Genomic DNA, 27,668 nt, shown 5'->3' with positions numbered 1-27,668 from the left:
CTGAAGTATTTATCATGTCTATGTTTTAGGAATGTTTCAAGTCCTCCCTTCTAGCTACTTTGAAATATACAATACATTGTTGCCTCCCTACTCTGCTATTGAACATTAGAATTTATTCCTTCTAACAGTATGTTTGTACCTACTAACCAACCTTTCTTCTTCCCCGCTCCTACCTATACACCTTTCCCAGTTTCTGATATCTATCATCTATTCTCTACTTCAGTGAGAGTAGCTTTTTTAGCTCCCACATGAGTGAGAACAAGAAATATTTGTCTTTCTGTGTCTGGCTTACTTCACTTAACCTAAGGACTTCTAATTTCTCCATGTTGCTGCAAAGGATGTGATTTCATTCTTTTTTTATGACTGAATTGTATTCCATTTGTATGTATCCAACATTTTCTTTATCCGTTCATCACTGATGGACACTTAAGTTGATACTATCTCTGTTTTTTGAAAAATGTTTATTTTAGATTAGGGGGTACATGTGAAAGTATGCTACACAGATAAACTTGTGTCATTAGGGTTTGCTATGCAGATTACTTCATTGTCTAGGTATCAATATTAAGCCCAGTACCCAATAGTTATCTGTTTTGCCCCTCTCCCTCCCTCTAGTCTCTACTCTCAAGTACATTCCAGTGTTTATCGTTCCTTCTTTGTGTTCATAAGCTCTCATCATTTAGCTCCCACTTATAAGTGAGAATATGGGTATTTGGCTTTCTGCTCCTGCACTAGTTTGCTAAGGATAATAGCCTCCAGCTCCATCCATGTTCCCACAAAAGAATTATCTCACTCTTTCTTATGGCTGCATATGACAGACAAGAGAGGATTTTTAATGTTATTACCAGAAAGAAATGATAAATGTTTAAATTGATGAATATCTTCATTGCCCTGTGATATGGTTTGGTTCTGTGTCCCCATCCAAATCTCATCTTGTAGCTCCCACAGTTCCCATGTATTGTTCGAGGGACCTGGTGGGAGATGATTGAATTAGGGGGATGGGTCCTTCCTGTGCTGTTCTGCTGGTAGTGAATGTGTCTCATGAGATCTGATGGTTTTAAAAATAGGAGTTGCCTGCACAAGCTCTCTTTGCCTGCCACCATCCACATAAGATGTGACTTGCTCCTCCTTGCCTTCCGCCATGATTCTGAGGCCTCCCCAGCCATGTGGAACTGTGAGTCCAATTAAACCTCTTTCTTTTGTCTTTCTTCAAAAATTCTTTAAAAATTGCCCGGTCTCAGTTATGTCTTTATCAGCAGCGTGAAAATGGACTAATACACCCTGATTTTATCATTATGCAATGTATACATGCACTGAAACACCATATAGTACCCTATGAATATGTACAATTATTGTGTCAATTATAAAGAAAAATAGAAAAAGTTTTGAATAGCAAAAAATAAAAATAAAAAAAGGAGAAGGAAAACTGAGTCTCAGAGATGTTAAGTAAGCTACTGAAGGTCACTAAGCAAATCACTATCAAAACCAAGAAAAGAATCTACCTCCTAGATCCCAGGGCAGTATTCTTTTCACTGTACCACAGTGCTTCTCAAAATAGCTTTGATATTCACAACCCTTCCTCAAATTGTATTCGGAATTTGTATTAAGAAAGTCTATATTTAGTTAAAAGAACATTTAAATTTTCTATTCTTACTTCCATTCCTCGAGCTCGGTTTACTAAGCAGTACACCTCCGTGAGTGACATTATTCCCCCTCGTTCCTGTTAAAATATGAAATTTTAAAAAAAGTATTATGTTACAATTACACCAGTTAGCATTTCTTAACAGAAATCATAATCACAGCGAAATCAGGTATCATAAAAATTTTTAAGAAGTTTATAAAAAACTTTATTTATACAAAGGAGAACCTATTCAGATACCACGAGGCAGTTCAGATTCAATACTTGCATTTTAATTCATTACCACTTTATTTTTTTATTTTTATTTTTATTTTTTTGAGATGGAGTTTCTCTCTGTCACCTAGGCCAGAATGCAGTGGTGCAGTCTTGGCTCACTGCAACCTCTGCCTCCGGGTTCAAGCAATTCTCCTGCCTCAGCCTCCTGAGTAGCTGTTACTACAGGCATGCACCACCACGTCTGGCTAATTTTTTTGTATTTTTAGTAGGGACAGGGTTTCACCATGTTGGTTGGGCTGGTCTCGAACCTCTGTCCTCAAATGATCTGCTCACCTTAGCCTCCCAAAGTGCTGGGATTACAGGCATGAGCCACTATGCCCAGCCTCATTACCATTTTAACATTTACTTAAATGAAAAAAGGGGCTCTACACCATGTTTCAAAAAATACATTTAAATGTTTTAACTTACTCTAGCTAATAAATGAAAAAAGTATAGAATTAAATAAGACTATTACCATTTTGCAACCTCCAATGAAATAACAGATCGAGGTAATGACTGTCAATGGCTGTTAACATCACAAAAAATTTTTTTTTAATTTAAAAAAAGACAATTGGACATTATGTATCTCTTGATAGAAGTACACAACAGCCTCTATGAAATAGTCTTGCAATAATAATTTTTAAAAACCCTAACAAACCTTTATTATAAATACCAGTTTATAGGAAATACATAGGACAGGAAAAGCACACTCTATAATCTAAACAACTAATTTCTTCAGGAAACACATTGTGGGGTGGGAGGTAAGAGAGGCCAGAGAAGAAAGAACCCATGAAATTAAAAACAAACAAACAAACAAACTTTTGAAACAAATCAACAAACTGCAATGAATCCGGATTGAAACAGACCAACTGTAAGGAAAAATGTGAATACTAGGCTGACTCGGTGGCTCACACCTGTAATCCCAGCACTTTGGGAGGCCAAGGCGGAGGGATCAACTGAGGTCAGGAGTTCGAGACTAGCCTGGCCAACATGGTGAAACTCCATCTCTACTAAAAATATAAAACAATTAGCCGGGCGTGGTGGCAGGCGCCTGTAATCCCAGCCTCTCAGGAGGCTGAGGCAGAATTATTGCTTGAACCCAGGAGGCAGAGGTTGCAGTGAGCTGAGATTGTGCCACTGTGCTCCAGACTGGGCGACAAGAGTGAGACTCTGTCTCAAGAAAAAAAAAAAGAAAGAAAATGTAGCACTTTGGTAGGCTGAGGCAGGCAGATCACAAGGTCAGGATATCGAGACCATGGTGAAACCCCGTCTCTACTAAAAATACAAAAAATTAGCTGGGTACCGTGGTGGAAAAGAAAATGTGAACACTAGATATTAGATAACATTAAGAAATTATTTTAATTTTTTAGATTATGAAATGGGATTATAGTTGTATTTAAAGGAGTCTTTATCATTAGAGTTACATACTGAAATGTTTACAGATAAAGTGATGTGATGTCTGGGATTTGCTTTCATATAATTTTGAGTGCAGGTTGGTTTACAGAAGAAGCTGGATGATGGCTACAGAGGATTCATTATACTATTCTATTTGGCATAGGTTTGAAATCTTTTTTAATATAAGTGCTTTAATAAACTTTTGATTGCCTGAATACTATCAGACTAGAAGATGAATCTGGATTATGGAATGATTAATAGTACTAAATAGTAAAGACTAGATGTATGGAAATACATCTATTCAGAGAAAGATCATGTATTTCCTTTTTAAAAATAAGGAAAACTTCATATCAAATAGATTTAGAAAGTTATAGATGTCAAAAATGAAAATTAAAAACAAATTAGAAAATTACAAAGAATAATAAGCACAGTGAACTTATTTAATATACCTGAAAGAAAAAAAAAAAACATGTCAGTTGACAATAACCATATCATGAAAGGAGTTATGCTCTTTTTAACACTTCTGATGACATACGGCTAATTTCACATAGTTTAAAAAAAACACGTAGGTTTAATTTTTACCTCTAAAGGCACCTGCAATATTCCAGCCAGCTGTTTGGCCAGTTGCATGTGGTACTGTGTGCCTGAGCCGTAGGTTTCTCTGGTAACTGGGTTAGCGATTCCCATGCTCAGCAAGTAGGATTTAAACCTGATGGTCTATAATAAAAGAGGAGAAAATGCAGAATTGTCTCTCCACCTTAATATTTGAAATTCTTCCATGACAAATTCAATTCCACTCAATAATTTCTACATATCCCCATTCCTTCTACTGTGTTTCTGTGCTGTGAACTGCAAGAGAGCAGATTTCCAGGAGTTCCCTGCACACATCTAATTATTCTCCTTCCTACTTCTCTGCTGGTCTCTCATATTCTGTTTACTTCACAAGTTTGATGTGAGATTCAGAAAATGCCTCTGCTATATTTAATGCCAACCAAATAGTACAACTGAAAACTTAGGAAAATAGCTGTGATTAGATTGTAGACAAACTGAATGAAACAAACATCAAACTTAGGACAGCCACTCCTTGTACATTTCAGTATTTCTGTTTTCTACACTCTAAAAAAAAGGCATCAAAATAGCCTTTAATCCTAATAGAACTAATATAATTTTTATGGTTGACTTTTCTTTGGCACTTTCACATATCCTCAAGTCCTAAAAGAAATAAAACAGGCTGGGCGCGGTGGTTCACGCCTGTAATCTCGGCACTCTGAGAGGCCAAGGCAGGCAGATCACCAGGTCAGGAGATCAAGACCATCCTGACTAACACGGTGAAACCCGGTCTCTACTGAAAATACAAAAAATTAGCTGGGCATGTGGCACACGCCTGTAGTGCCAGCTACTCAGGATGCTGAGGCAGGAGAATCGCTTGAACCCGGGAGGCAGAGGTTGCAGTGAGCCGAGATCACACCACTGCACTCCAGCCTGGGCGACGGAGCGAGACTCCGTCTCATAAATAAATAAATAATAAATAAAACATAAATAATAAATAAAACAGTACATTCAGACAACGTAAACCACAAAAACCTTCCTGCATTATTTGTGCTATCTAGTTTCAAATGCCTTAAAAAAAGCAACTTATTTACCTCATCTTCTGTGATGTCACCTTGTTTGTCTTTAATTTTATTAGCAATTGATTTTGATAACTCCACCATTTCTTTAGCCTGTCAAATAAAAAGTAAAGACTGAAAAAGCAATATTGTCCCCAAAATGTCTGCTTACAAAATATATTTCAAAAACTGTATCATAATTGGTATGAATTTAATAGGCATAAATGATATATACCTTGATCATTAGTTTGCTGAGGTCCTCAAAGGCCTGAAATGAGAAATGAATTTTTGTTGCAATCCATCTAAATAATTAAAATGACTTAAAGCAATGAAGCACCCTCTACTTTTTCCCCATAAAAATTTGAAATTTTCGACCGGGCGCGGTGGCTCACACCTGTAATCCCAGCACTCTGGGAGGCCGAGACGGGCAGATCACGAGGTCAGGAGATCAAGACCATCCTGGCAAACACGGTGAAACTCCGTCTCTACTAAATATACAAAAAAAATTAGCCGGGCGTGGTGGCAGGCGCCTGTAGTCCCAGCTACTCGGAAGGGTGAGGTAGGAGAACGGTGTGAACCCGGGAGGCGGAGCTTGCAGTGAGCTGAGATCGCGCCACCGCACTCCAGCCTGGAACAGAGCAAGACTCCGTCTCAAAAAAATAAAAAATAAAAATAAATAAATAAAAATTTGAAATTTTCTTGCAAATATCAATTTGTTAATAAATATTTATATAAATAATAAATCTACCTTACTCTAAAATTGCATTTTAGCTAAAAAACCATACATTTTCCAAACAAACTGCAAAATAACTTCACATTTTCAAAGAGAAAATTATTATTGATTAAATAAGCAAAAGGTGATATAAACAGTAGTTCAGAAAATATTATTTACTGTTATTTGAGAAAAGTAAGAAATTCTGTCACTGTCACTGTTTTTTTTCTAAAATCATTTTCTAATAGGAAGTCAAGAATAAAAAGTACTACAAAGCATTCCTAGTTAAAAATGGCAATACACAGCTGCAGGAATAGTTATCTGGGCACAATAATTTTGGCTTTAACACAGGTCTGACTTAACTGAAACAGTAAGTCTCAGGCTCTGATTATCAAACCCATTATGCTTGTAGATATGGTGGATATCACAAAAGAAAAACATTCAAATACCATCTAAATGTATCTACATAGAATCAACTGTTTAATTTGCTACAGCAAAAAACTACTTCGAAGGCCTCTTTGAATTTAAATACATTTATAATAAATTATTTCGAGTTACTGAAAATATACTCCCAGTGCAGAATATCTTATCTAATTGATGCATACAGATGTTATTTTTTAAAACCAGTTAAGCAGCTTGTCATTAACTGAAGTATCAGTCCATATAGTGGTCTGAAACATAATAGTGGCTCTGACCAGCTTATGCCCATCTGCAGGAAAGCCTCCCCCATCTGCAAAAGGATTTTGCTAAAAGAATAGTGTGTTGCGTATTCTTATGGCCAACTCACTAAGGTTAATACTGAAAACAAAGGGGAATGTGCACACACCTAACAGGAATTTCCTTAGATAAACAAAAGGCTTAAACACTGGATTCTTATCAGCTAGAGCCAGCAGATGCAGGAAACCCTTTGTGAGAAACTCTGGGCACCAGCTCTGAAACTAAGTCAATTCTAACATTTAGATAGAGGGCAAATCACACACCAACCTAGTTTTCAAAAATAAAACATACATTTTGCACACTTAGGTTTTTACTTTTAATATATATTAATAGATTTTTTTATCTGTGTAAAGAAAACTAGTAAAGATAACACATTTATATTGTATATGGTAAATCACTGTATTTATTATTATTACGTTGTTGTAGAAAAAATATGCTAAGTTGAGAGACCACAAAGAATACATAAATAAGCCCTGTAAACTTACACATAGGCAATAAAAAAAAGTAAGTATTTTAGTGCCTCAGAAGAAGTGTCTATAAATATTTTAAGTGATTATAAAACACAGAGAAAAGCTTCCTCACTTGTATTTCTATAATTATTATAAAATTTGGAATTAGTCAACTATCAAAAAATGAGTAAAGAAACTACCTACAATAAAAATTAAAGCAAAAGAGATGCACATATCCGTTCTATAATTGCATCTGCCAGTTTATGGAACCTTGTATCCCTCTACCACACCTATGGTCAAATTTCCACGCCAAATTTGAGAAAAACAGCACCTGTTTTAAAACCAGGAGTACCCCCTTAAGCTGACTTACAACATGATTTCTTACTTACTTTTAGTTATCACTTTGGCTATTAGCGTCAGTAACTCAGTATATTCTTGATTTTTCACTTCAGTATTCTTGAATGTGCCTTGCAGATTCCATTCCCTTTTCCTGGGTTCTTCTTATCCATGCTGGTCATCTGCTAGAGCCTATTCATCTTTCAGCCTTTGACTTCCATATTCCTGCTGCTAACAAGCCCTCCATGACCTCAACAGAAGTTAGGGATCATGTTATACGTCCCTGCTGCACCCTGTATGTTCTCCTTGCAAGGTGTTTCTCCCACCATGGATAATGCCTCTTTGCCTGCCTGTGTCTGTGCATCACCACAGTATCCCCAGCCTCTGATACAAGGCCCAGCACAAAGTAGGGAGGAATATCTGCTGAATAAATTAATGATCTGCATGGTTAATGATCTGCTGAATAAATTAATGATCTGTATGGTGGAGCACAATGCTTATGTAGAATCTTATGAACTATGCGACTCCAAGAAAATTAGACTGAAACAAAATAATTTACTTGATAAATTAAGAAAAACATTATTTTCAACATAACATTGAGTTAGTATGGCAATATTCAGAAAGAAAAATACAAATAATGCAAAATCAGCCCACTGCTCCATGCCATCTCCAAAAGTGTTGACACAAAGAGGATGACAACAGACACTGCTGTAAGAGGATGGTGACAGCACCTTCTAGGTGGCAAAGAGAGTGGTGATGTGGTGCAATGTCGCCACCAGCAAACTGCCTGCAAATCAGGAGACGTGTGTTCTCATCTGCCTCGTTCCAAATCTAGTCACTCACTCTGAGACAATTTCTTCTCTGAATAATAAGAACCCTCCTAATGTTAAAATGTTGAAATTTTATGAATCTTCTCAGAATAGATGATTCTGAAAAGATGGTGGCTATGGCAGCAGTTTTTGAATCTCTCCAAATCACAACATGAAAACAGGGCAACTAGATTTTAAAACCAAAAACCCCATAGGTAACATATACTACAATACTAAATGTAAGATACTAGCAAAAACCCCTCAAGATACAAGCGCGTAGGGCAAACCACTAAGAGCCACAAGACCTGCAGGATGCCAGGATCTAGGCAGGAGAAAGAAAAGAAAAGCAACAATGTAACCCACAGACCTGAGAAAGCAAGAGCCCCAAGAGAGCCAATAGGGATTCACTAGAAAGTAAAGCAGGCCAATTTGAGGACAGTGCCTAAAATGGGGAAGATTTTGCCTGCTTCAATTATGGGAGGGTCCACTATTAACCTTTTATATCAAAATAAGCTAAAAGATGTTGAGAAGATGATACAAGCTATGAAGGTTCAATATAAATCAGAAATAGGTGACAGGAAAGAATTAAAAATAAAAGGAAAAAAATCATTTCAGAAATAAAGGCTACACTAGACAGACATGAGTGAATAAACACAACAGATAAAACCTTCAAAGAAAGGTGAAAAAGAGGAAAACTTTCTAAATAAAAAAGAAATGAGGAAAGAAATGAAAAGCATTAGAGTCACAAATAGTGAAGACAGGCAGTGAAACTGCAACATACAGCTAATAGGAGTCCCAGAAGAAAAAAAATCAAAGCAATTATTGAAAATTATAGGCCAGGCACAGTGGCTCAAGCCTGTAATCCCAGCACTTTGGGAGGCCGAGACGGGCGGATCACGAGGTCAGGAGATGGAGACCATCCTGGCTAACATGGTGAAACCCCATCTCTACTAAAAAATACAAAAAAAAACTAGCCAGGCAAGGTGGCAGGTGCCTGTAGTCCCAGCTACTTGGGAGGCAGAGGCAGGAGAATGGCGTAAACCCGGGAGGTGGAGCTTGCAGTGAGCCAAGATCCGGCCACTGCACTCAAGCCTGGGCGACAGAGCGAGACTCTGTCTCAAAAAAAAAAAAAAAAAGAAAAAGAAAAAATTAGCTGGGTATGGTGGCACGCGCCTGTAGTCCCAGCTACTTGGGAGGCTGAGGCAGGAGAATTGCTTGAACCCGGGAGGCAGAGGTTGTAGTGAGCCAAGATTGCACCACTGCACTCCAGCGTGGGCAACAGAGTGAGACTCCATCTCAAAAAAAAAGAAAGTTATAATACAGAAAAATTTCCCTGAAATTAAAGAATTCCTGAAACTATTTACTGAAAAAGCACAGCATGTAAATAAGAATAACAACTCAGAATGACTAATAGACACATTCTAGTAAAATTACTGGGCTTTAAAGTAAAATTTAAAAATCCTTTGCCCATCTAGGAAAAATAGCAACTGTCTTTTAAAGGGAAAAAATTAAATTATCATTACTTTTTGATAGCAACACCTCATGCCAGACCAAAAAAAAAGAAAGTAATATAATGAAGACACTCAAAGAAAGAAAATGTGAGCTGAGGATTTTAAATCCAACAAAACTGACCTTCATGTATAAGGAAGACAAACATGGCAGATACAGGGAATATAGTTCCTGTGATCATTTCCTTAAAAATCTATTACAGAATGAGCTTCAGACAACCAAAGCGACCACACAGAGCTCAGCATTGAGGACTGGTGGTACTAAACATGGAGGTACTTATAAAACTAAGAGTCAATGAGAGCTGGAGCTGAGGGGAGAGTGTATGCAGTGGCTGCATGCTCAGACGGTGTAAATACGGTGCACCTATTTTTCAAATGTACGAAGAATGGGGAAAACACATATACATTTTTTTTTCAATTGTTTTAGTAATTATCTGGTAGTGTCATCTTAAATTTGAATAGAAAAGATAAGTATGCTTTTGTTAGGCACTTTATATTAACAACAACAAAATTCTAGCTCTGTCCATTGAAAATGCCTAAAAACAAAGATCAATCCAATAGTGATGAATATTACTAGCAAGCAGAGTGTGGTTCTGAAATATCATTTCCCACTAAAAGAAAACAGAGCAGGCTGGGAGCGGTGGCTCACACCTATAATCCCAGCACTTTGGGAGGCCGAGGCAGGTGGTTCACGAGGTCAGGAGTTCAAGACCAGCCTGACCAACATGGTGAAACCCCCGTCTCTACTAAAAATACAAAAATTAGCTGGGCGCAGTGGTGCGCACCTGTAATCCCAGCTACTCGGGAGGCAGAGGCAGGAGAATTGCTTGAACCCAGGAAGCAGAGGTTGCAGTGAGCCAAGATAGTGCCACTGCATTCTAGCCTAAGCGACAGAGTAAGACTCTGTCTCAAAAAAAAAAAAGAAAGAAACCAGAGTTTCTCAGATAAATGGTTGATTCTGGATCTGAGGCAGGAAATGTATAAGATGGTCCTGGAGCTTTGTCACACCAGATAGTGAAAAAGCTAGCAAAGTTCACCTACTCACAACAAAAGCACTTAGAGGGCCAACTTGAAGCAGCTCCCACTGGCCAAAGATGGGACAATTTGAGCTTCAAATAGGATAATAATTATAACTGATTGAAATCCATCAAATATGCTAAACTTCATGAATTCCTAATGACATGTTAAAAAAAAAAACCTAATTAGTCAGCTGGGCACAGTAGCTCACGCCTGTAATCCCAGTACTCTGGGAGGCCGAGGCAGGCGAATCACGAGGTCAGGAGATCGAGACCATCCTGGCTAACATGGTGAAACCCCGTCTCTACTAAAAATACAAAATATTAGCCGGGCATGGTGGCAGGCACCTGTAGTCCCAGCTACTCAGGAGGCTGAGGCAGAAGAATGGTGTGAACCCGGGAGGCGGAGCCTGCAGTGAGCTGAGATCAAGCCACTGCACTCCAGCTTGGGCGACACAGCGAGACTCTGTCTCAAAAAAAAAAAAAAAAAAAAAAAAAACCTAATTAGTCATTGTCAAAAGATAATAAGGAAACAATTTATTACCCTGATGATAAAGGAAAATGCAATTATCCAGCCTTTCCTATATGAACTGGACAACCAAATAGTAGATAAGGGAAACATTTCTTTAAAAAGTATTCCAACTAAGAAATGAAAAATAAAGACAGAATTATCACTATTTACCACAACCAATGAACTAATAGATCTAGGCACTGAATATTAACAGCTGCTAACATGACAGAGATAAGATGTGACTCCGACGAAAGAACACAGCATCACCTCTAGTTTTGCCAAAGGGACAGAACATGAGTGTGACAGAGATTCTGGATCCAGCTGCCAATTTGGGGAAAATACAGGGTTGAGGAAAATACACAACTTCACCACAGATACACACACATCCAGAAAAACCTACTATGGGCACTTAACAGGTCAAATGCCCTTGGTTCCCAGTGAGCCCAAAATAAGTATTTAAATAACTATTTGCAGTTTGAGACTTTACTTGATTGACATAAATCTTTGAAATTCTCTGAACAGCAACCATCATGGAATTTTACTTACGAATTACTATAAAAACCAAAGATTTACTTTAAAGCATCATTTAATAAAAAACCAAGACCATTTTTATATAAACATGGAAAAATCAATGATACGTTTAGCTGTATTAACTAATTACAGAATTTAATGCATACTGGTCTTTTTAGCTAGAGTTCTTTCCCCTTCTCTTGAATTTCCTCATATATGATGAAGCTTCAAAACATTGGAAAGTACATGCTCAAGGTTGTCTCCTAGTAGAAGTGATGGGCTGCTTTGAGCCATTCTTAGTGATGTCTGGTCTGATCCCTGGGTGGTCATCAACATAAAATGGTGTGGTATCTGGCCACAGACAGTGGCCACAGATAGCATTTTTCTCTCAACTAAGTTACTTCAACTTCCAAAATAATTATATAGAGAACCCTGAACTCATTAGGAGTATCCTTCAATCAATTCCATCTAGACTTTAAAATCTACACACAACATTCTATGATATTTTCTAACAGCAAGCAAATTTGCATTTCTTTTTTATTCCTTTTAGAAAGAGGTTTTGGTTAGATTTTGCCAGCCCCAGGTAGACCTGTTAAAGAGAATAGGAGACTATGTAGCTTCAGGCAAATGAAATATATTCTAAATTACAGAAGGGAATTAGTCACAGCTGTATCTAAAAGGATAGACACAAATGGCTGGAATAGATGCAGAGCCAGAATTTAACAGTTACCTCAGAAATGTTTTTGTCAGTTTCTTTTCTTTTTTCTTCCAGTTTCCTTTCAATACCTACAATTCCTACAGCCCTTATTCTTCCTGGCTGAAAAAAAAAGTAGAAAATAAAACATACAAAATAGGAAGCAAACAAAATCTTTTGTAACCAACCACATTGTGTTTTCAATGGCGGAAAAGGACCCACAAAGAATCAAAGAAAAATAGCATACACTGACGTTTAGTTTCCCTTCAAAACACGTGTTTGTTTCTTGCTGTACATAATGATCTTAAAATCATTCAAGAAAAACCAAATATACAATAAATGGCATATTTTACTCTGCATTTTAGATATAAGTTAAATTTCCTATCATTTTCCTTCTTTGGCAAGCTATTATGTATCAGATACTTAATAGGGTCTCAAATGTACAAAAAAATCACAGTTTAAATTTTGGTTCTTAATTAACACTTATTATCCAAGCTGCTTTCATACATTTGAGTACCTGTCTAGTGTTGGTGATTAATTTAGACAGGCCTGGAAAACACCACCCAGCTATACTGTCTGTTCTCTCAAATGCCACACTGACTATGAAGAACAGAATTCAGTGGGTGAACTCTACCTTCTATCACCCTAAGAATTATGCTGGTAAGCAGTTATTTACGCTTACTAAGTGTCTGCTGTATAGACAGCACTAAATTAGGTGCTGTGAAAATAATTTTTGTTTTTTTTGAGACGAAGTCTCGCCCCTGTTGCCCCGGCTGGAGAGCAATGGCACAATCTTGGCTCACAGCAACCTCTGCCTCCCAGGTTCAAGTGACTCTCCTGCCTCAGCCTTCTGAGCAGCTGGGATTACAGGCGTGTACCACCACACCTGGCTAATTTTTGTATTTAGTAGAGACAGGGTTTCACAATGTTGGCCAGGCAGATCTCGAACTCCTGACATCATGATCTGCCCCGCTTTGGCCTCCCAAAGTGGTGGGATTACAGGCGTGAGCCACCATGCCCGGTCAAAAATAAATTCTTTATCAGAATGCCATTGCAGTATTTTGTTTTGGGCAAGTTCTATAATCACAGAGTCTTTTTCTTAATGAAGATGTAAGTACAGAGTTGAAAATACTGGATTAGCAAATAGTTTTAAAAATACCTGGGGTCCTCTATTTGTTTGTAATGACTGGGAAACTGGCATATTCTCCCATCTTCTCTGTGTCATTTCCTCTGATAAACGCCTGTAAAACTGTTATGCAAATAAATACACTTTAAATGAGTCAGTCAGATTGTAGCATCCTTGTATAAACCATTACTTAACATTTCTTTCTTTTTTTTTGAGGTGGAGTTTCGCTCTTGTTGCCCAGGCTGGAGTGCAATGGCGTGATCCAGGCTCACCACGACTTCCGCCTCCCTAACTCAAGCGATTCTCCTGCCTCAGCCTCCCAAGTAGCTGGGATTACAGGCATGTGCCACCTGTAAAACCTAGCTAATTTTGTATTTTTAGTAGAGATGGGGTTTCTCCATATTGGTCAGGCTGGTCTTGAACCCTCGACCTCAGGTGATCTGCCCGCCTTGGCCTCCCAAAGTGCTGGGATTATAGGCGTGAGCCACTGCGTCTGGCCACTTAACATTTCTTTAGTATAAAAGTCTGTTCAGTCATTTGCAGCAAGCCCAGAATTCTCAGAGACATCAAAGAAAATCAAAGGAAATTCTTTTCTTGGATCAGCTTCAGAAAGCACAAGGGAAAAAAAAGAAGGAACTGACCTTCTATATAAAGCGGGCTATTCTCAACAAAGAGATGAGTGACAATGAAATCAATAGACTTACTTTAAACAATCCTGCGTATGTGGATTGTTTTCAATCTATAATGAAACAAACACAGTGCCAGGAAAAATATACAACCATTCTCCATGAAGGAAGCAGAGCATAATTTGTCTAGTTAAAATATAAAACCAAAAAGTATGACCAAAACATACCTATGCTCACAAATAATCAAATATGTTTTTTCATATGCTTAGTGATCACTTGTCAGGAGCACTGGGTGAGGTGCTATAGAAAAAATTAATAATAATTTATGATATTGATGGGGAGAATAAATACACACTTCTAATTATCTTAAGAATTCTTGTACAGCAACTTATTTGGAACATATAAACTATTATACTGCAGAATAAGTACTTAAGTGACTAAGATTAACTGGAGTTAATCAAGACAGCCTGATTTAAAGCTGGAGAACCTTCAGATACTGAGATAGTTCAACATATCATTGCATTTATACTCTGTTCATTTAACTAAACTATACCACTGAAAACTCTGCTAGTAGGCAAATGGCATGACTTAGTGTATTTTCCAGCCTCTGTTCCTTCCTTGGGACCACACCCTCTGTTTCCCATTCCCACTGAAACCTAAACTTCATATTCTCCACTCACTGCTAAGGCTTAGGATATAATAAAATTTTATTGTAAAACTATGGTGAAATCTGGTATGTTGTATAATACTACCTTCCATCATATTAACAAGCCACAGCACACACACACATACATACCCCTTTCTAGTATAATTTTATTCATGTAGAAACTTACCTCAATCTGACCATGTTCTTTGAAGGAGAGTTTGATGTAGGAGTTCTTACTACTCTGGAATGGGCCAGGTTCTTTGTTAGGAGGAGCTGGGTGAAGATGAACCACTATTTTGGCACTGAAGAAAGAACAAATGTAATATATTGAATTGCCTTTCAAAAAATATATATAACTAATTCTACTTTTATAACTTTTTATGTGTTTCAAATCACTTTTAAAATTCGTGTAGAAACAAACATCCCAAAAAGCATCCTTTTATAGTGTGTATTAATTCAATATTAATAAAGCTTTCAAAAATCTCTCTACTTAAAACTTACAAGCTATGAACCAAAAAGCTTCAAGTTACTAGCTCTGTAGATTAAATTAGAGTGTGACTTTAGAAAATAAGGTCAAAATAAATTTGCAAAAGTTTGAGTTTATGATTATGGTTTTCCAACTACAAACATCCCCAGATGAGGGGGCCTATGATTTCTGCCAAAGCATACACCCTTATTCATTTGAAAACAAAAAGTGAAAACTTATCTGTAAAAATGGCCAGCTGATATTTTATTAAAATTCCATCCAAAACTAACATTCTACAGTGTCATTTGTTGGAAAATGCCACTCAATCAACAGCATGATCTGGAAAGATAACCAATAGCAAAAACAATTCCCAAAATGCTGTGGCTCTAAGAACACAAACTACCATTATCTTTATGACTATCATTATCTTCTATGCTATTAAAAATACCACTATATTTGGTCAGCTTAATAAGTCTGTTTTCCTCCTTTTTTTTTCAACCTAGTCAATAAGCAATCCTATAAAGATTTGGGAAACTAAAAAACTCAAAAGTATCCCAGGTACCTAGTTTAGTGCTTTTTCTGTGTTGATCATGCTATAGATACACATCTACCACTCAATTTTACTTTTCTTTTTTTGGAATCATATGGTTACCTAAACATCACTGTAAAATTGAAACACCAGGCATGGCCTCCTCAATGTGAATGGGTAGGGCCAGTCTTGTAAGGACTCCTCCTATTCCCTTGTGGTAAACTTCTTTAAGTGAAGTGAGAAAATAAACTATGTGAGCAGAATCACAGAACTGTCTGAAACAAACCATCAAGTAGAGCAACAAAACTATGACAATTATGATAAGATAACTAAGCAAAAGCATTTCATAGCCTCTGAAACTAAAAAAAACCCTCAGCCCTACTATCAGATTCTGTGAAAGGACACCCATTGAAAAAGTAGTAAGTATAATCAAATAAAGTTTAAAAGCTCCAAAGTAAGCATAAAAAATCTATGCCAAATTTTGTATATATTCTTTTATCAAGTCATCCAATTACTATACTTCATTAAATTTTAAATCTATGAAATAAAAAAAGCATCTTCAGAGATGTTAAAAGGTGAAATGTACACATCTTGAAATCAATGCAAATATAACTGTTTGAGGGGAGGGGGTGGGAACTAAAAAGAATACTTGACAAAAGTTAACTTGGCATATTACTGAAGACCTCCTCACTGGACATGTTTAAAAAATAAGACATTAACGTGAAGGTAAATATTTAAAATTTTTTTTTAGTTTAGATTTCCTTGGAACACAGGAAAGGAAAATTCAAATAACCTGGAACAACCTTAAAGTTTACTTTTTAGAACTTAGTACAATGGAGAAAATTGATAAGGGGAAAATATAAATCATAATAACAATCTACGCTAAAAATCTATGGCTTAAAAAAATCTATGGCTTATTAATTTTTTAAAACGGTTAGTTTCTTTTATGTCAAATAAATAATATTTTACAGTAAATCATAACATTATGATCAAAGCATGCATTGCATGTCCAGTGAAGCTCAACACTGTTTAACTTCTACTGAAGTGCCTAATTATGCTAAACCTAAAGATAAGCCTACGTAGGAAAAAAATATCCCATGCCAATAATACTTGTTCATGTCTCCTCAATTACATGCACTTAAAATATAAAGCCAAGTTTTCAGTATATTTGAATAAACAAGAACATTTGAACTTATGCCTTTATACCAAGGTGGCCTCATCTCCTGGTTTGCCTGGGATGGTCCCATTGTATCCTTGTTACCCTGGTCTAATTGTTCATTGTACCTCCTATTATTCTGATAAATGTCCTGCTTTGTACAGTAACTACTATTATATGCTGTTTAACTCTGCTATCTGAACAAGTAAAACCTGAGAAACAAACTTAATGATCAGGTTAGAAACAGAAGCAAAGTCAGTTATTTTTCTCAAATAGGTTATTTCCGATTTTAAGTATGAAATGACAGGTACACAGGGATGTGAAAGCAAAGTGTCTATGGAAAGACAATGAAAAGTGGGCCACATTTCTTTTTATTGTTTTTATTTATTTATTTATTTATTTATTTATTTATTTATTATTATTATTTTTGAAACGGGGTCTTGCTCTGTCCCCCAGACTGGAGTGCAGTGGCCCGATCTCGGCTCACTGCAAGCTCCGCCTCCCAGGTTCATGCCATTCTCCTGCCTCAGCCTCCCAAGTAGCTGGGTCTACAGGCGCCCGCCACCACACCCAGCTAATTTTTTTGTATTTTTAGTAGAGACGGGGTTTAACCATGTTAGCCAGATGGTCTCAATCTCCTGACCTCATGATCTGCCCGCCTCAGCCTCCCAAAGTGCTGGGATTACAGGCGTGAGCCACTGCACCAGGCCCACATTTCTTTATTATGACCCATGTATAATAAACAAGGATATTACAGCAAATTATTCATGCTTAAGAATCAATTCATACATCATTGAGTCTAAGATAGGACCTTCTGACCAATAGCATAACAAGAAATGTTTTCTGTGAATAAAGACTGTACTATATAGACCTTACCTCTTCCCAATTCCAGCTGCCTGTTCTTCAATGAACACAATTTGGGAAAGGAGAACGGCCATGCAACACTCCTAGGAGGAAATCGATAGCTTAAATCAAAGACTCTAAACAACATCCATAACACTTGTCAGAAATCCTTGTTTTATAGCATTACAGTGCCATATACCTCAATAATAAAAATAATGAAAAACAATGATTTTGCTACTTAAATGAACTTAAGGAAAAATTAAATGGAAACAATACTGTGGTGGCATATGGCTGCATGGAAGAACATAAGAAATTTAAAAGAAGCTGTCACTAGCTTTTGTTTTTACAATGGGTGCATTTTCTTTTCCTTTTTTTTTTTTTTTTTGAGATGGAGTCTCGCTCTGTCGCCCAGGCCGGAGTGCAGTGGTGTGATCTCGGCTCACTGCAACCTCTGCCTCCTGGGTTCACGCCATTCTCCTGCCTCTGCCTCCCAAGTAGCTGGGGCTACAGGTGCCTGCCACCATGCCTGGCTAATTTTTTTGCAGTTTTAGTAGGGACGGGGTTTCACCATGTTAGTCAGGATGGTCTCGATCTCCTGACCTCATGATCTGCCTGCCTTGGCCTCCCAAAGTGCAGAGATTACAGGCATGAGCCACCAGACCCAGCCACAATGGGTGCATTTTCTAAGAGTAATATTTCTACGAAAACATTTTACTTGTAATATTTTCTTACACTGAAAGCAAAAAACAAAACAGATATGTCAAAACAATTTTAAGGTCATTAATGTAGATGATTTTCTCTTCTTTATAATTTTCCATACTTCACTCATATGCCCACATGCAATTATTAATAGTTTTAAACAAAAAATATTGATGTAGTATCCCTTTATTCATATGTTTAACTTTTTTTTTTTTTTTTTTTTTTTTTTGAGATGGAGTCTTGCTCTATTGCCCAAGCTAGAGTGCAGTAGTACAGTCTTGGCTCACTGCAACCTCTGCCTCCCAGGTTCAAGTGATCCTCCCACCTCAGCTTCCCAAGTAGCTGGGATTATAGGTGTGCCATGCCTGGCTCATTTTTGTATTTTTAGGAGAGATGGGCTTTCACCATGTTGGACACACTAGTCTTGAACTCCTGATCTCAAGTGATCCCCCTGCCTCGGCCTCCCAAAGTGCCGGGATTTACAGGCATGAGCCACTGTGTCTAGCCAGTATGTTTAAATTTTTTTTTTTTTTTTTTTGAGACGGAGTTTCATTCTTGTTGCCCAGGCTGGAGTGCAATGGTGCAACCTTGGCTCATCGCAACCTCTGCCTCTCAGGTTCAAGCGATTTTCCTGTCTAGCCTCCCGAGTAGCTGGGATGACAGACATGTGCCACCACGCCCAGCTAATTTTGTATTTTTAGTAGAGATGGGACTTCTCCATGTTGGTCAGGCTGGTCTCAAACTCCCAACATCAGGTGATCCACTGCTTCAGCCTCCTAAAGTGCTGGGATTACAGGCATGAGCCACCGCTCCTAGCCTTAGTTTTAACATATATAAACAGTTATGTTTAATTTTTATGTGACTAGCAATGTAGTAAGTCTAAAATTTGTCCAAATGGACCTCTTTATATGATAATCAAAAAATTATACTAAGATTAACTTATCAACTTATGGTTTAAGGACATGCATTCTATCCTCCCCAAAAAGATTTATTTCCTGAATATATATTACTTTTAAAAGGATTAGACAATATTAACAGTCTAAGGCAGCAGTCCCCAACCTTTTTTGTTTCAGGGACTGGTTTCGTGGAAGACAGTATTTCCTGCAGAGCAGGGGTTGTGGTTTCAGGGTGAAACTGTTCCACTTCAGATCATCAGGCATTAGACTCTCATAAGGAGTGCAGGACCTAGATCCCTTGCATGCACAGTTCACAATACGGTTCGTGCTCCTACAAGAATCTAATGCGTCTGCTGATCTGATGGGAAGTGGAGCTCCGGTGGTAATGCTTGCTCACCTGTCACTCACCCCCTGCTATGTGACCCAGTTCCTAACAGGCCACAGACCAGTACTGGTCCGCGGCGCGGGGAGTTGGGGACTCCCGCTCTAAGGCATGCCTTATCAACAGGGGCAATATCAGACCTAGGAGACAAAAATTAACAGGGGCAATATCAGACCTAGGAGACAAAAATTAGTTCCCAGGGTGCAAAAAAGTCAGATATTGTAACGATTAGCAGCCCTTCAAGGGCTATAGTAGAGTATATAGTTTATTTGTAGTACTAAAATTTCACAGGGGTTTGGGGGAACAATCAGGAAAATAAAAACACAGATGAGATAGCTATCTTACTGGCAATGCTGAAATTAATGTCCATATACTTTCAGGTTGAAGCTCTTGGACATAAAGATATATATCAGCTCTATATACATATAACTCTCCCTCTTCCTTAAAAAACAAACAAACAAAAAAAACAGGTTGGGCAAGGTGGCTTACTACTGTAATCCCAGAACTTTGGGAGGCCAAGGTGGGCAGATCGCGAGGTCAGGTCAGCCTGAACAATATGGCTAAACCCTGTGTCTATTAAAAAATACAAAACTTAGCTGAGCATGGTGGTGATGCCTGTCATCCCAGCTACCCGGGAGGCTGAAGCAGGAGAATTGCTTGAACCTGGGAGTCGGAGGTTGTAGTGAGCCAAGATCACACCACTACACTCCAGCCTGGGTGACTGAGCGAGACTCTGTCTCAAACAAAAAAAAAATGGGGGATGTGGGGGACTCCTCTTGCTGAGTGACTTAGAGACAGATCTCAATATCTAGATAAAGGCATGCACTTGATGGCAGGCCTAGTCTCCTGATTCTCAACAACAACCTAGAACACAATTTAGTTTTAAGGACATATGAGCTCTTTTTAAAGATTCCCTCACAACTGATGGAGGAATTATTCCCCTGTTATATATGGAACATTTAGATATAGAGTAGAATTTCGTATTTAAAAAACATGATTCTCCATCCAGTAACTACATGGACTTTTCTGGAGCTGAATAAGGGACAACACGCTAACTCCTGTTTCTGCACTCCATTTAGAGAAATTATACAGGACACACTCTTTCGTCATTCAGAAAAGGAAAATTTATTATTGCATTCATTATATAAGTTTTACTAGAAATGAAAAAAGAAGAAAAAGCTTCAGTGATTTAAAACCTACAATGGTGGCTCACTCCTGTAGTCCCGGCTACTAGGAAGGTTGAGGCCAGAAGAATCACTCGAGCCCAGAGGTTAGAGATCAGCCTGGGCAATACAGCAAGACCCTGTCTCTAAAAAATAACTAAACAAAATAAAACCTTCAACAGATGCAAAAAACTGTATCTTACATGATTTTTCTGATCTCTCCAAATCAGTCGGTGTGTACTAAGAAGGAGAGTCCCAGCATCAAATTTTATCTAGAAAGAAACAGCATCACAAAATATTAATAACATACCACTCATTGTGGTTCAGATTTTCTTCTTCATAAATTATACAATACTAAGTTAATCATATAAATAAACATTTTACTTTTAGAAGAGGCTTATCACAAAGTAAAAACCAATGCTACATACTTCATAAGCTATTTGCATAGTCTTGACAGAATTAGAAAAAAATGCAAACAACAACCAAGTATGATACACATTCATACTCTGCAATCCATGCAAAAGTTAAAAAGAAATGATGAGGTAGAACTACATGGATTACCATAGAACTCTAAGACACTGGATGAGTGGGAAAGGAAGTGATTTACAGCAATTTACAATATTACATATGCTATATATGTGTGTGTGTATATGTATATATATGTGTGCAGAAACACAAGTAGTGAAAAGGGTCTAAAAGGAACACACAATTATCTGTTAACAATCATAATCTCAGAAAAAGTGTGAGGAAAGGGGTAGAAGGGAAGTGAAGAGTTCTTTTTTACCTCTACACTTCACTTCTGATTGAATTTCTTTGCAACTGAATTCATGTATAACACTCATAACATTTTTTAATAAAAACAAAATCCAGGAATAGATACAAATACATACAAAAATAAATATGGATGGAGATTAAATCAATGGCAGTGGGACAACTGGGTTGCCAGGCAGGAAAAAGAAAAACCCATACATCTGGATTTATACCTAATACAATGCACTAAAATGAATTCTAGATGGATCAATTGAGTAAAAAACGAAAAAAATTATAAAAGCACCAGAAAAAAACATGAGATAATTTTTAAATAATCTGAGGGGAGAAGACCTTTCTAAGAAGGCATAAAACCCATTAGCATTAAATGAAAATCCCCGAATTCATATGTTGAAGCCCTAACCCTCAACGCAATGGTATTTGGTGATGGAACCTTTGGGAGGTGATTAGGTTTAGAAGGTCATGAGGTGGGGCCCTCATGATGAGACTAGTATCCTTACGAGAAAAGGAAGAGACAGGAGGGCTTCATCTCCATGAACACGTGCTGAGAAAAGACCATGCAAGTACAAGAGCAAATGGTGGCCATCTGCAAGCCAGGAAGAGTGTCCTTACCAAGAACCAAATCTGCCAGTACCTTGATATTAGACTTCCCAGTCTCCAGAACTATGAGAAATAAACACCTGTTGTTTAAGCCACCCAGGCTATGGTATTTTGTTTTAGCAGCCGAGCTGACTAGGACATACTCTTTGGGTATGTATCACCTATTCAAAATATAAATTTTAAAATGTTCTTCAAAACTTCAATACAATCACAAAGAAATGCCAGCTAGGTCTTTAGGACCAAAACTTTAACCCTCACTACTTGTTACTGTGCCCTGAAAGTTATATAAATAAGCAAGTTTTAGAATTGGAACCCAAGAGAGTAATGAATTAAACCCCTTTGTTTCTGTTAAAAGCAAGATATATACTGGAAGTTTCTATTAACTCGAGTTACTAGAAAGTGGAATTTGCCATAAGGTAGGGCTTGCTCGTGTCCTTTCCAGGAATATTCAGTTATTTTAAAAGTTATAGTTGATGCTAAGTGAGAGCTGAAAAACAAAACAAAAAAAGTTACAAGGATAGTCCCATTTATAAGGCAACCTTACAACATAAACACTAAGGAAAGCATTTTAATGAGTGTCCAGTTTATTAAAATAAGACTGGAATTGTTTTGAATTTAAAATAATAGGTTAAAATATGGCGGGGTGCCGTGACTCACGCGTATAATCCCAGGACTTTGGGAGGCCCAGGTGGGTGGATCAGGAGGTCAGGAGATCAAGACCATCCTGGCTAACGCGGTGAAAACCCGTCTCTACTAAAAAAAAAATACAAAAAAATTAGCTGGGTGTGGTTTTGGGCGCCTGTAGTCTCAGCTACACGGGAGGCTGAGGCAGGAGAATGGCGTGAACCCGGGAGGCAGAGCATGCAGTGAGCCGAGATCGTGCCACCGCACTCCAGCCTGGGCGACAGAGCAAGACTCTGTCTCCCCCCTAAAAAAAAAAAAAAAATTGATATGACTTCACCACTCACTGAAAAGTTCTTACCCTGTTTTTTTTTTATTTACATATTTTCTGTTATAAAAGTAATGCATGTTCAGTGTTGAAAATCTGGAAAATATTTAGAGTCTGAAAAAGAAAATGAAATAATTCATACCAGCCAGAGTGTGTATGTATATATACACAGATGTTTATGTATACATATGTATAATCTTTAAATAGACTATGATAGAGTTTTATAACTATTATTAATAAATAGTTATAAAATATAGTTAGCAGCCTATCATTGGCAATTCCTCATGCTAATTAGGGCATGTCATAAATCTTTTTTTTTTTTTTTTTTTGAGATGGAGTTTCGAACTTGTTGCCCAGGCTGGAGTGCAACAGCGCAATCTCAGCTCACTGCAACTTCCGCCACCCGGGTTCAAGCCATTCTCCTGCCTCAGCCTCCCAAATAGCTGGGATTACAGGCACCCGTCACCACGCCCAGTTAATTTTTTGTATTTTTAGTAGAGACGGGGTTTCACCATGTTGGCCAGGCTGGTCTTGAACTCCTGACCTCAGGTGATCCACCCGCCTCAGCCTCTCAAAGTGCTGGGATTACAGGCGTGAGCCACCACACCTGGCCTCATGCCATTAATTTAATTAACCAATCCCTATGGTGGACATTCAGATTTTACCAATTTTTCCATATATAATAATATTATATGTAATAATATAATAACATCTGAGATGAGCATTCTCCATATGTAATATTTTTATGCATCTCTGATTCTTTTCCAAGAGTAAATTCCTAAAAGTGAAATAGTTAGCTAAAAAAGAATAAACATTTCTAAATCTTCTGATGTATGCTGCCAATTTGCCACTTTACATATTACTAACCTTACATTATTTTTTAAATTAGCTGAGGCTACAGAAGTGGCTGTGAATTCAAACAAATGACCTGCCTACACTCCTTACGAAAGTAACACATTATCCAGTCATAATGAGCCCATGAAAACTGTGCCTGTATAAACAAGCAAGTATGCATGTATTCATAAGAGGCACTTGGGCAGTGGGAAGAGCAGTCCATTGGATCTGGTTTGCAATTCTATCTCCACCAGTTACTAGTTCACAACTAGTAACTGACCTTGGACAGCTCACAATTTTCTCAACTGTCAACTGTGGGTGTCAGTTTCTTCATCTTTGGGAAGATTAGCTGTATTAAACATTACATCAAGGGTGGCACCGGTGGCTGCCATATTATGAAGTCCTTTTTTTTTTTTTTTTGTGAGACAGAATCTCGCTCAGTTGCCTAGGCTGGAGTGCAGTGGCATGATCTTGGCTCACTGTAGCTCCACGAACAAAGCACAGGCTTTGATTCTGATCAACAGAGATTTAAATCTCTCTCTGTGGATCTTAGGCAAGTCACTGTGTCTCTTGGCGTTACTTCCTCATTCAGTAAAATACCTCCTATTCCTGTTGAGAGGATTAAATGAGATGACATATACAGCTCTTGGCTCATAGTAGGTACTTTAATTATTCAGGTTTTTAAAAAAATGTGTTTCACACCCACAACCAGGAGATACAAGGATGAGCAAGGCACACCTTCTGTGCTCCAGGAACAATCAAACTAGTCTAGAAGACAGCCATGTGCACGCTTGCCCAGAGAATGGGTTGGGATGCAAAACTATGAAGACTAAGCAATCTGGACTGCAGTCCCTAGGCCAAAGGAGCCAGTGAGGCATCCTAAAAGGGAGACTAACTTCATCAGATTTAGGGGCTAATGTGTGTAGCCTTGTAGAGTCTCTAACACCACAGAAGTCTGGAAACCTTCCAACAGGTGAAGGAAGCCAGGATACCGCACTTTCCCCCAGGAGTCAGCCTGTACCTCATTCAGCCTAGGGACCACATAGCTGCAAGGCAGCTCAGCAAGTGACTAAGTCCAGCTCTGGGGCACAGTGGTAAGGAGAAAACTCTTAGAGCTCCACTCCAATTTCAAGCTTTTAGAAGAGTTAATTCTGGACTAGATCACAGGGTCTCAAGCAATGTTTTCCCCATGATTTGTTTCTTAAACCTCTGACATCTATATACTTGTCTGCTAATACAAGCAGCAAAAATTTTAAAGTAAAAATTAAAACTCGCTGGTTCAACAATGTATCTTTCATATAAAACTACTAATGGCTGTTATTTTACACTGTTTTAAATCTATCACAGCTATACTGCCTGCCAGCAAAGGTGTTCCTAGTCTTCAAATTGGAGTTCCATAGAACTGTATCATGCCACGCTCCGCAAAAGCACGACTTCCTAGTGCTCCCTCAGGGAATGGCACTGGAGGAGTCTCTGAGGACAGATCTACCACTGTCAACATTCAGTTCCTCTCAAAGGGGGCGCAAAATCAAAACGCCGAGGAAGGGGAGGTGGATTAACCTTCCCATTTAAAATAGTTACAAAGATGTAAATTGGTAAGAAAAGAGAAAAAAACAGCTTGTCACTCCAATCCAGGGATGGAAGACTCAACTTGAGATCAAGCTAGTTAAAGTGCTAAAGCAGGCTGGGCACAGTGGCTCACGAGTCTGTAATCCCAGCTCTTTGGGAGGCCCAGGCGGGTGGATCATTTGAGGTCAGGAGTTTGAGACCAGCCTGGCCAATATGGTGAAACCCCGTCTCTACTAAATATACAAAAATTAGCTGGGCGTGGTTGCAGGCGCCTGTAGTCCCAGCTACTCAGGAGGCTGAGGCAGGAGAATGACGTGAACCCGGGAGGCGGAGGTTGCAGTGAGCCGAGATCGCGCCACTGCACTCCAGGCTGGCCACAGAGCAAGACTCCGTCTCAAAATTAATTAATTAATTAAATTAAGAAGTGCTAAGGCAGTAAGTGAAGTTAGGTCCAAGCAAATTATTTAAGGAAAAGACCTTTACTCAATAATACAGGCAACCAGCCCATAGAAAATGCCCTAAGGGAGTCAGAGGACCGGGTCCAAAGTCACCTGTGCCTGTAAATAGCTGTAAGTACTGACCAGGAAAAGCTATGAGTTCAGTAACTTATATCAAAGTACAGCGGAAAATGTCGTTAATAAAACGGCAAGGGAAGAGAGGCAGCAAATTAAAACTTCTGGAAACCAAAAATGCTTGTGGGTAAGTGAGTTTTAAATTTTTTCTAATTCCAGTTTATACATTTCAATCCAGGACAAGATATTTCATAGTTTCAACAAAGTATCTACAAAATATTTACTTACACTTCCTATTTCTCCTCTCGATTTGAAAACGCACCTTCTAAGACTTATGCTTGCATTACAAGGCACGGTCTACTATTAATATACACTTTACAAAACATACACTCAGAACGCCTTTCTAAAGCAATTAGAAAACAAAACAAAAACCCAAAAGCCTTTGGCAAGGGCATTCCAATAAGGCACTGATACCTCTTTAGGAAATCCTTTCGAAGCAATCCCTCACCCCTCTGCCCAGATATGCTAATCCCTCCGACTGCATGAGGTCCAAGCTAAAGCTTCCGCCGGCGACTGTACGGCCACCGCGCCCTCCTCACAGAAAGGCGGAACCTGGCTGTCGGGTGCCGACACCGAGGTTGGTGTAGTCAGGGGGTCTGGAAACACGCCAAGGAAGTCGACTGCCGGATCGCCGCCCGGCGCCCGCAGACTGCGAGCGCTCCTTCTCCCGGGCGCTGCGGCTGTGCTCTCCCGGAAGCATTCCGGGCAGAGAGAAGCAGCCGCGATCCGTGCCTGCTGGGAACCGTGCCAAAGTTGGGACCCGAGCGGGGGAGGCGGCCGAGCGCCCCACGCTGCGTGCGACCGACCGGCGGGGAGCGCAAGAGCGCTGCGCCCCACACAGAGGCCGGCCGAGCCACCGAGGGCCGTGAGCTAGGCCGGGGACCGGGCCACACCGAGCCGGGCCGCGCGCCCACCGGGGACCCCTTCCGCCAGCCCCTTGGGAAGGCTGGCCGACGCCCTACCTTCTCCTCGCCATCGTAGATTCGCACCCCGCGCTGCTGGATCACCAGGGTCTCGTTGATCTCCAGGAGGCCGCTGGTCCAAACGAATCGGTCCATGGCCGCCGCCACCTAGCCCCGGCGCTCCCGGGCCGCGAGCCGCGCGCCGGGCAGCCTGCGGCGCCCCCTAGCGTCGGACGGGGCGGAGAAGGGTCGGGGCTGGTGAGGGAGGGAGGGAGCGGCCTGGCCGCGAGCAGGCGCGGCTGCGAGGTGCGCCCGGGGACGTGGAGACGTGCGTGGAGCGCCCCCTGGCGGTCCATTAGCGGCCGGCCTTTTAGAACCCTTGATCAGCTAGCTGTCCACCCCATTCTAAATTCAGAGCTTACGGGCGCGCGAGGGAGCCCCGACCACAGCTTAGCCTTGCTTATTGTGCATTATGCCAGCATGTTTGTGGCAGTTTTCTTGTCAGTGCCCAGAATGTTGCCATATTCATTAATGATTGTAAATAATCATAACACCTCTCTTTGAAATGAATGTTTATGGCACGCATTGTTTCTGTACAGCTGCAGTTAGTACTACCTGTGCTGCTCTTTTTTTCCCTTTAAGATTATCTTTATATTGTAACACAAAGGATAAATGCTTGAGGTAACGGATACCTCATTTACCCTGATGTGATTATCACACACTGTATGCCTGCATCAAAATATCCCATATACCCCAGAAATATATACACCTATATACCCACACAAAT

At 39.2% G+C, this 27,668-nt stretch overlaps 1 protein-coding gene across 3 annotated transcripts in view; it reads right to left on the bottom strand.

The window, feature by feature from the left end:
• VPS36 (vacuolar protein sorting 36 homolog) overlaps nt 1-27,112 on the bottom strand; it is a 36,369-nt gene extending 9,257 nt beyond the window's left edge. The window contains exons 1-10 of one of the 3 annotated variants that reach the window (XM_007960483.3): nt 26,942-27,112; nt 20,891-20,959; nt 17,581-17,651; nt 14,741-14,855; nt 13,315-13,404; nt 12,192-12,278; nt 5,129-5,161; nt 4,930-5,007; nt 3,869-4,003; nt 1,652-1,717 (exon numbers count right to left, since the gene is read on the bottom strand). In XM_007960483.3, the coding sequence (XP_007958674.3) occupies nt 1,652-1,717; nt 3,869-4,003; nt 4,930-5,007; nt 5,129-5,161; nt 12,192-12,278; nt 13,315-13,404; nt 14,741-14,855; nt 17,581-17,651; nt 20,891-20,959; nt 26,942-27,037 (840 nt within the window). In that variant the 5' untranslated portion in view covers nt 27,038-27,112. Of the gene's footprint in view, nt 1-1,651; nt 1,718-3,868; nt 4,004-4,929; nt 5,008-5,128; nt 5,162-12,191; nt 12,279-13,314; nt 13,405-14,740; nt 14,856-17,580; nt 17,652-20,890; nt 20,960-22,712; nt 22,782-26,393; nt 26,864-26,941 lie in introns of those variants that run through there. The other 2 variants (XM_073014369.1, XM_073014370.1) reach the window with 2 other exon arrangements.
• Nucleotides 27,113-27,668: the final 556 nt, after the last annotated feature.

This window comes from Chlorocebus sabaeus, chromosome 3, assembly GCF_047675955.1.
Source record: "Chlorocebus sabaeus isolate Y175 chromosome 3, mChlSab1.0.hap1, whole genome shotgun sequence".
NCBI classification, from domain to species: domain Eukaryota; kingdom Metazoa; phylum Chordata; class Mammalia; order Primates; family Cercopithecidae; genus Chlorocebus; species Chlorocebus sabaeus.
The sequence above is the reverse complement of the archived record's forward strand: the minus strand, read 5'-3'. Positions and strand labels throughout refer to the sequence as shown.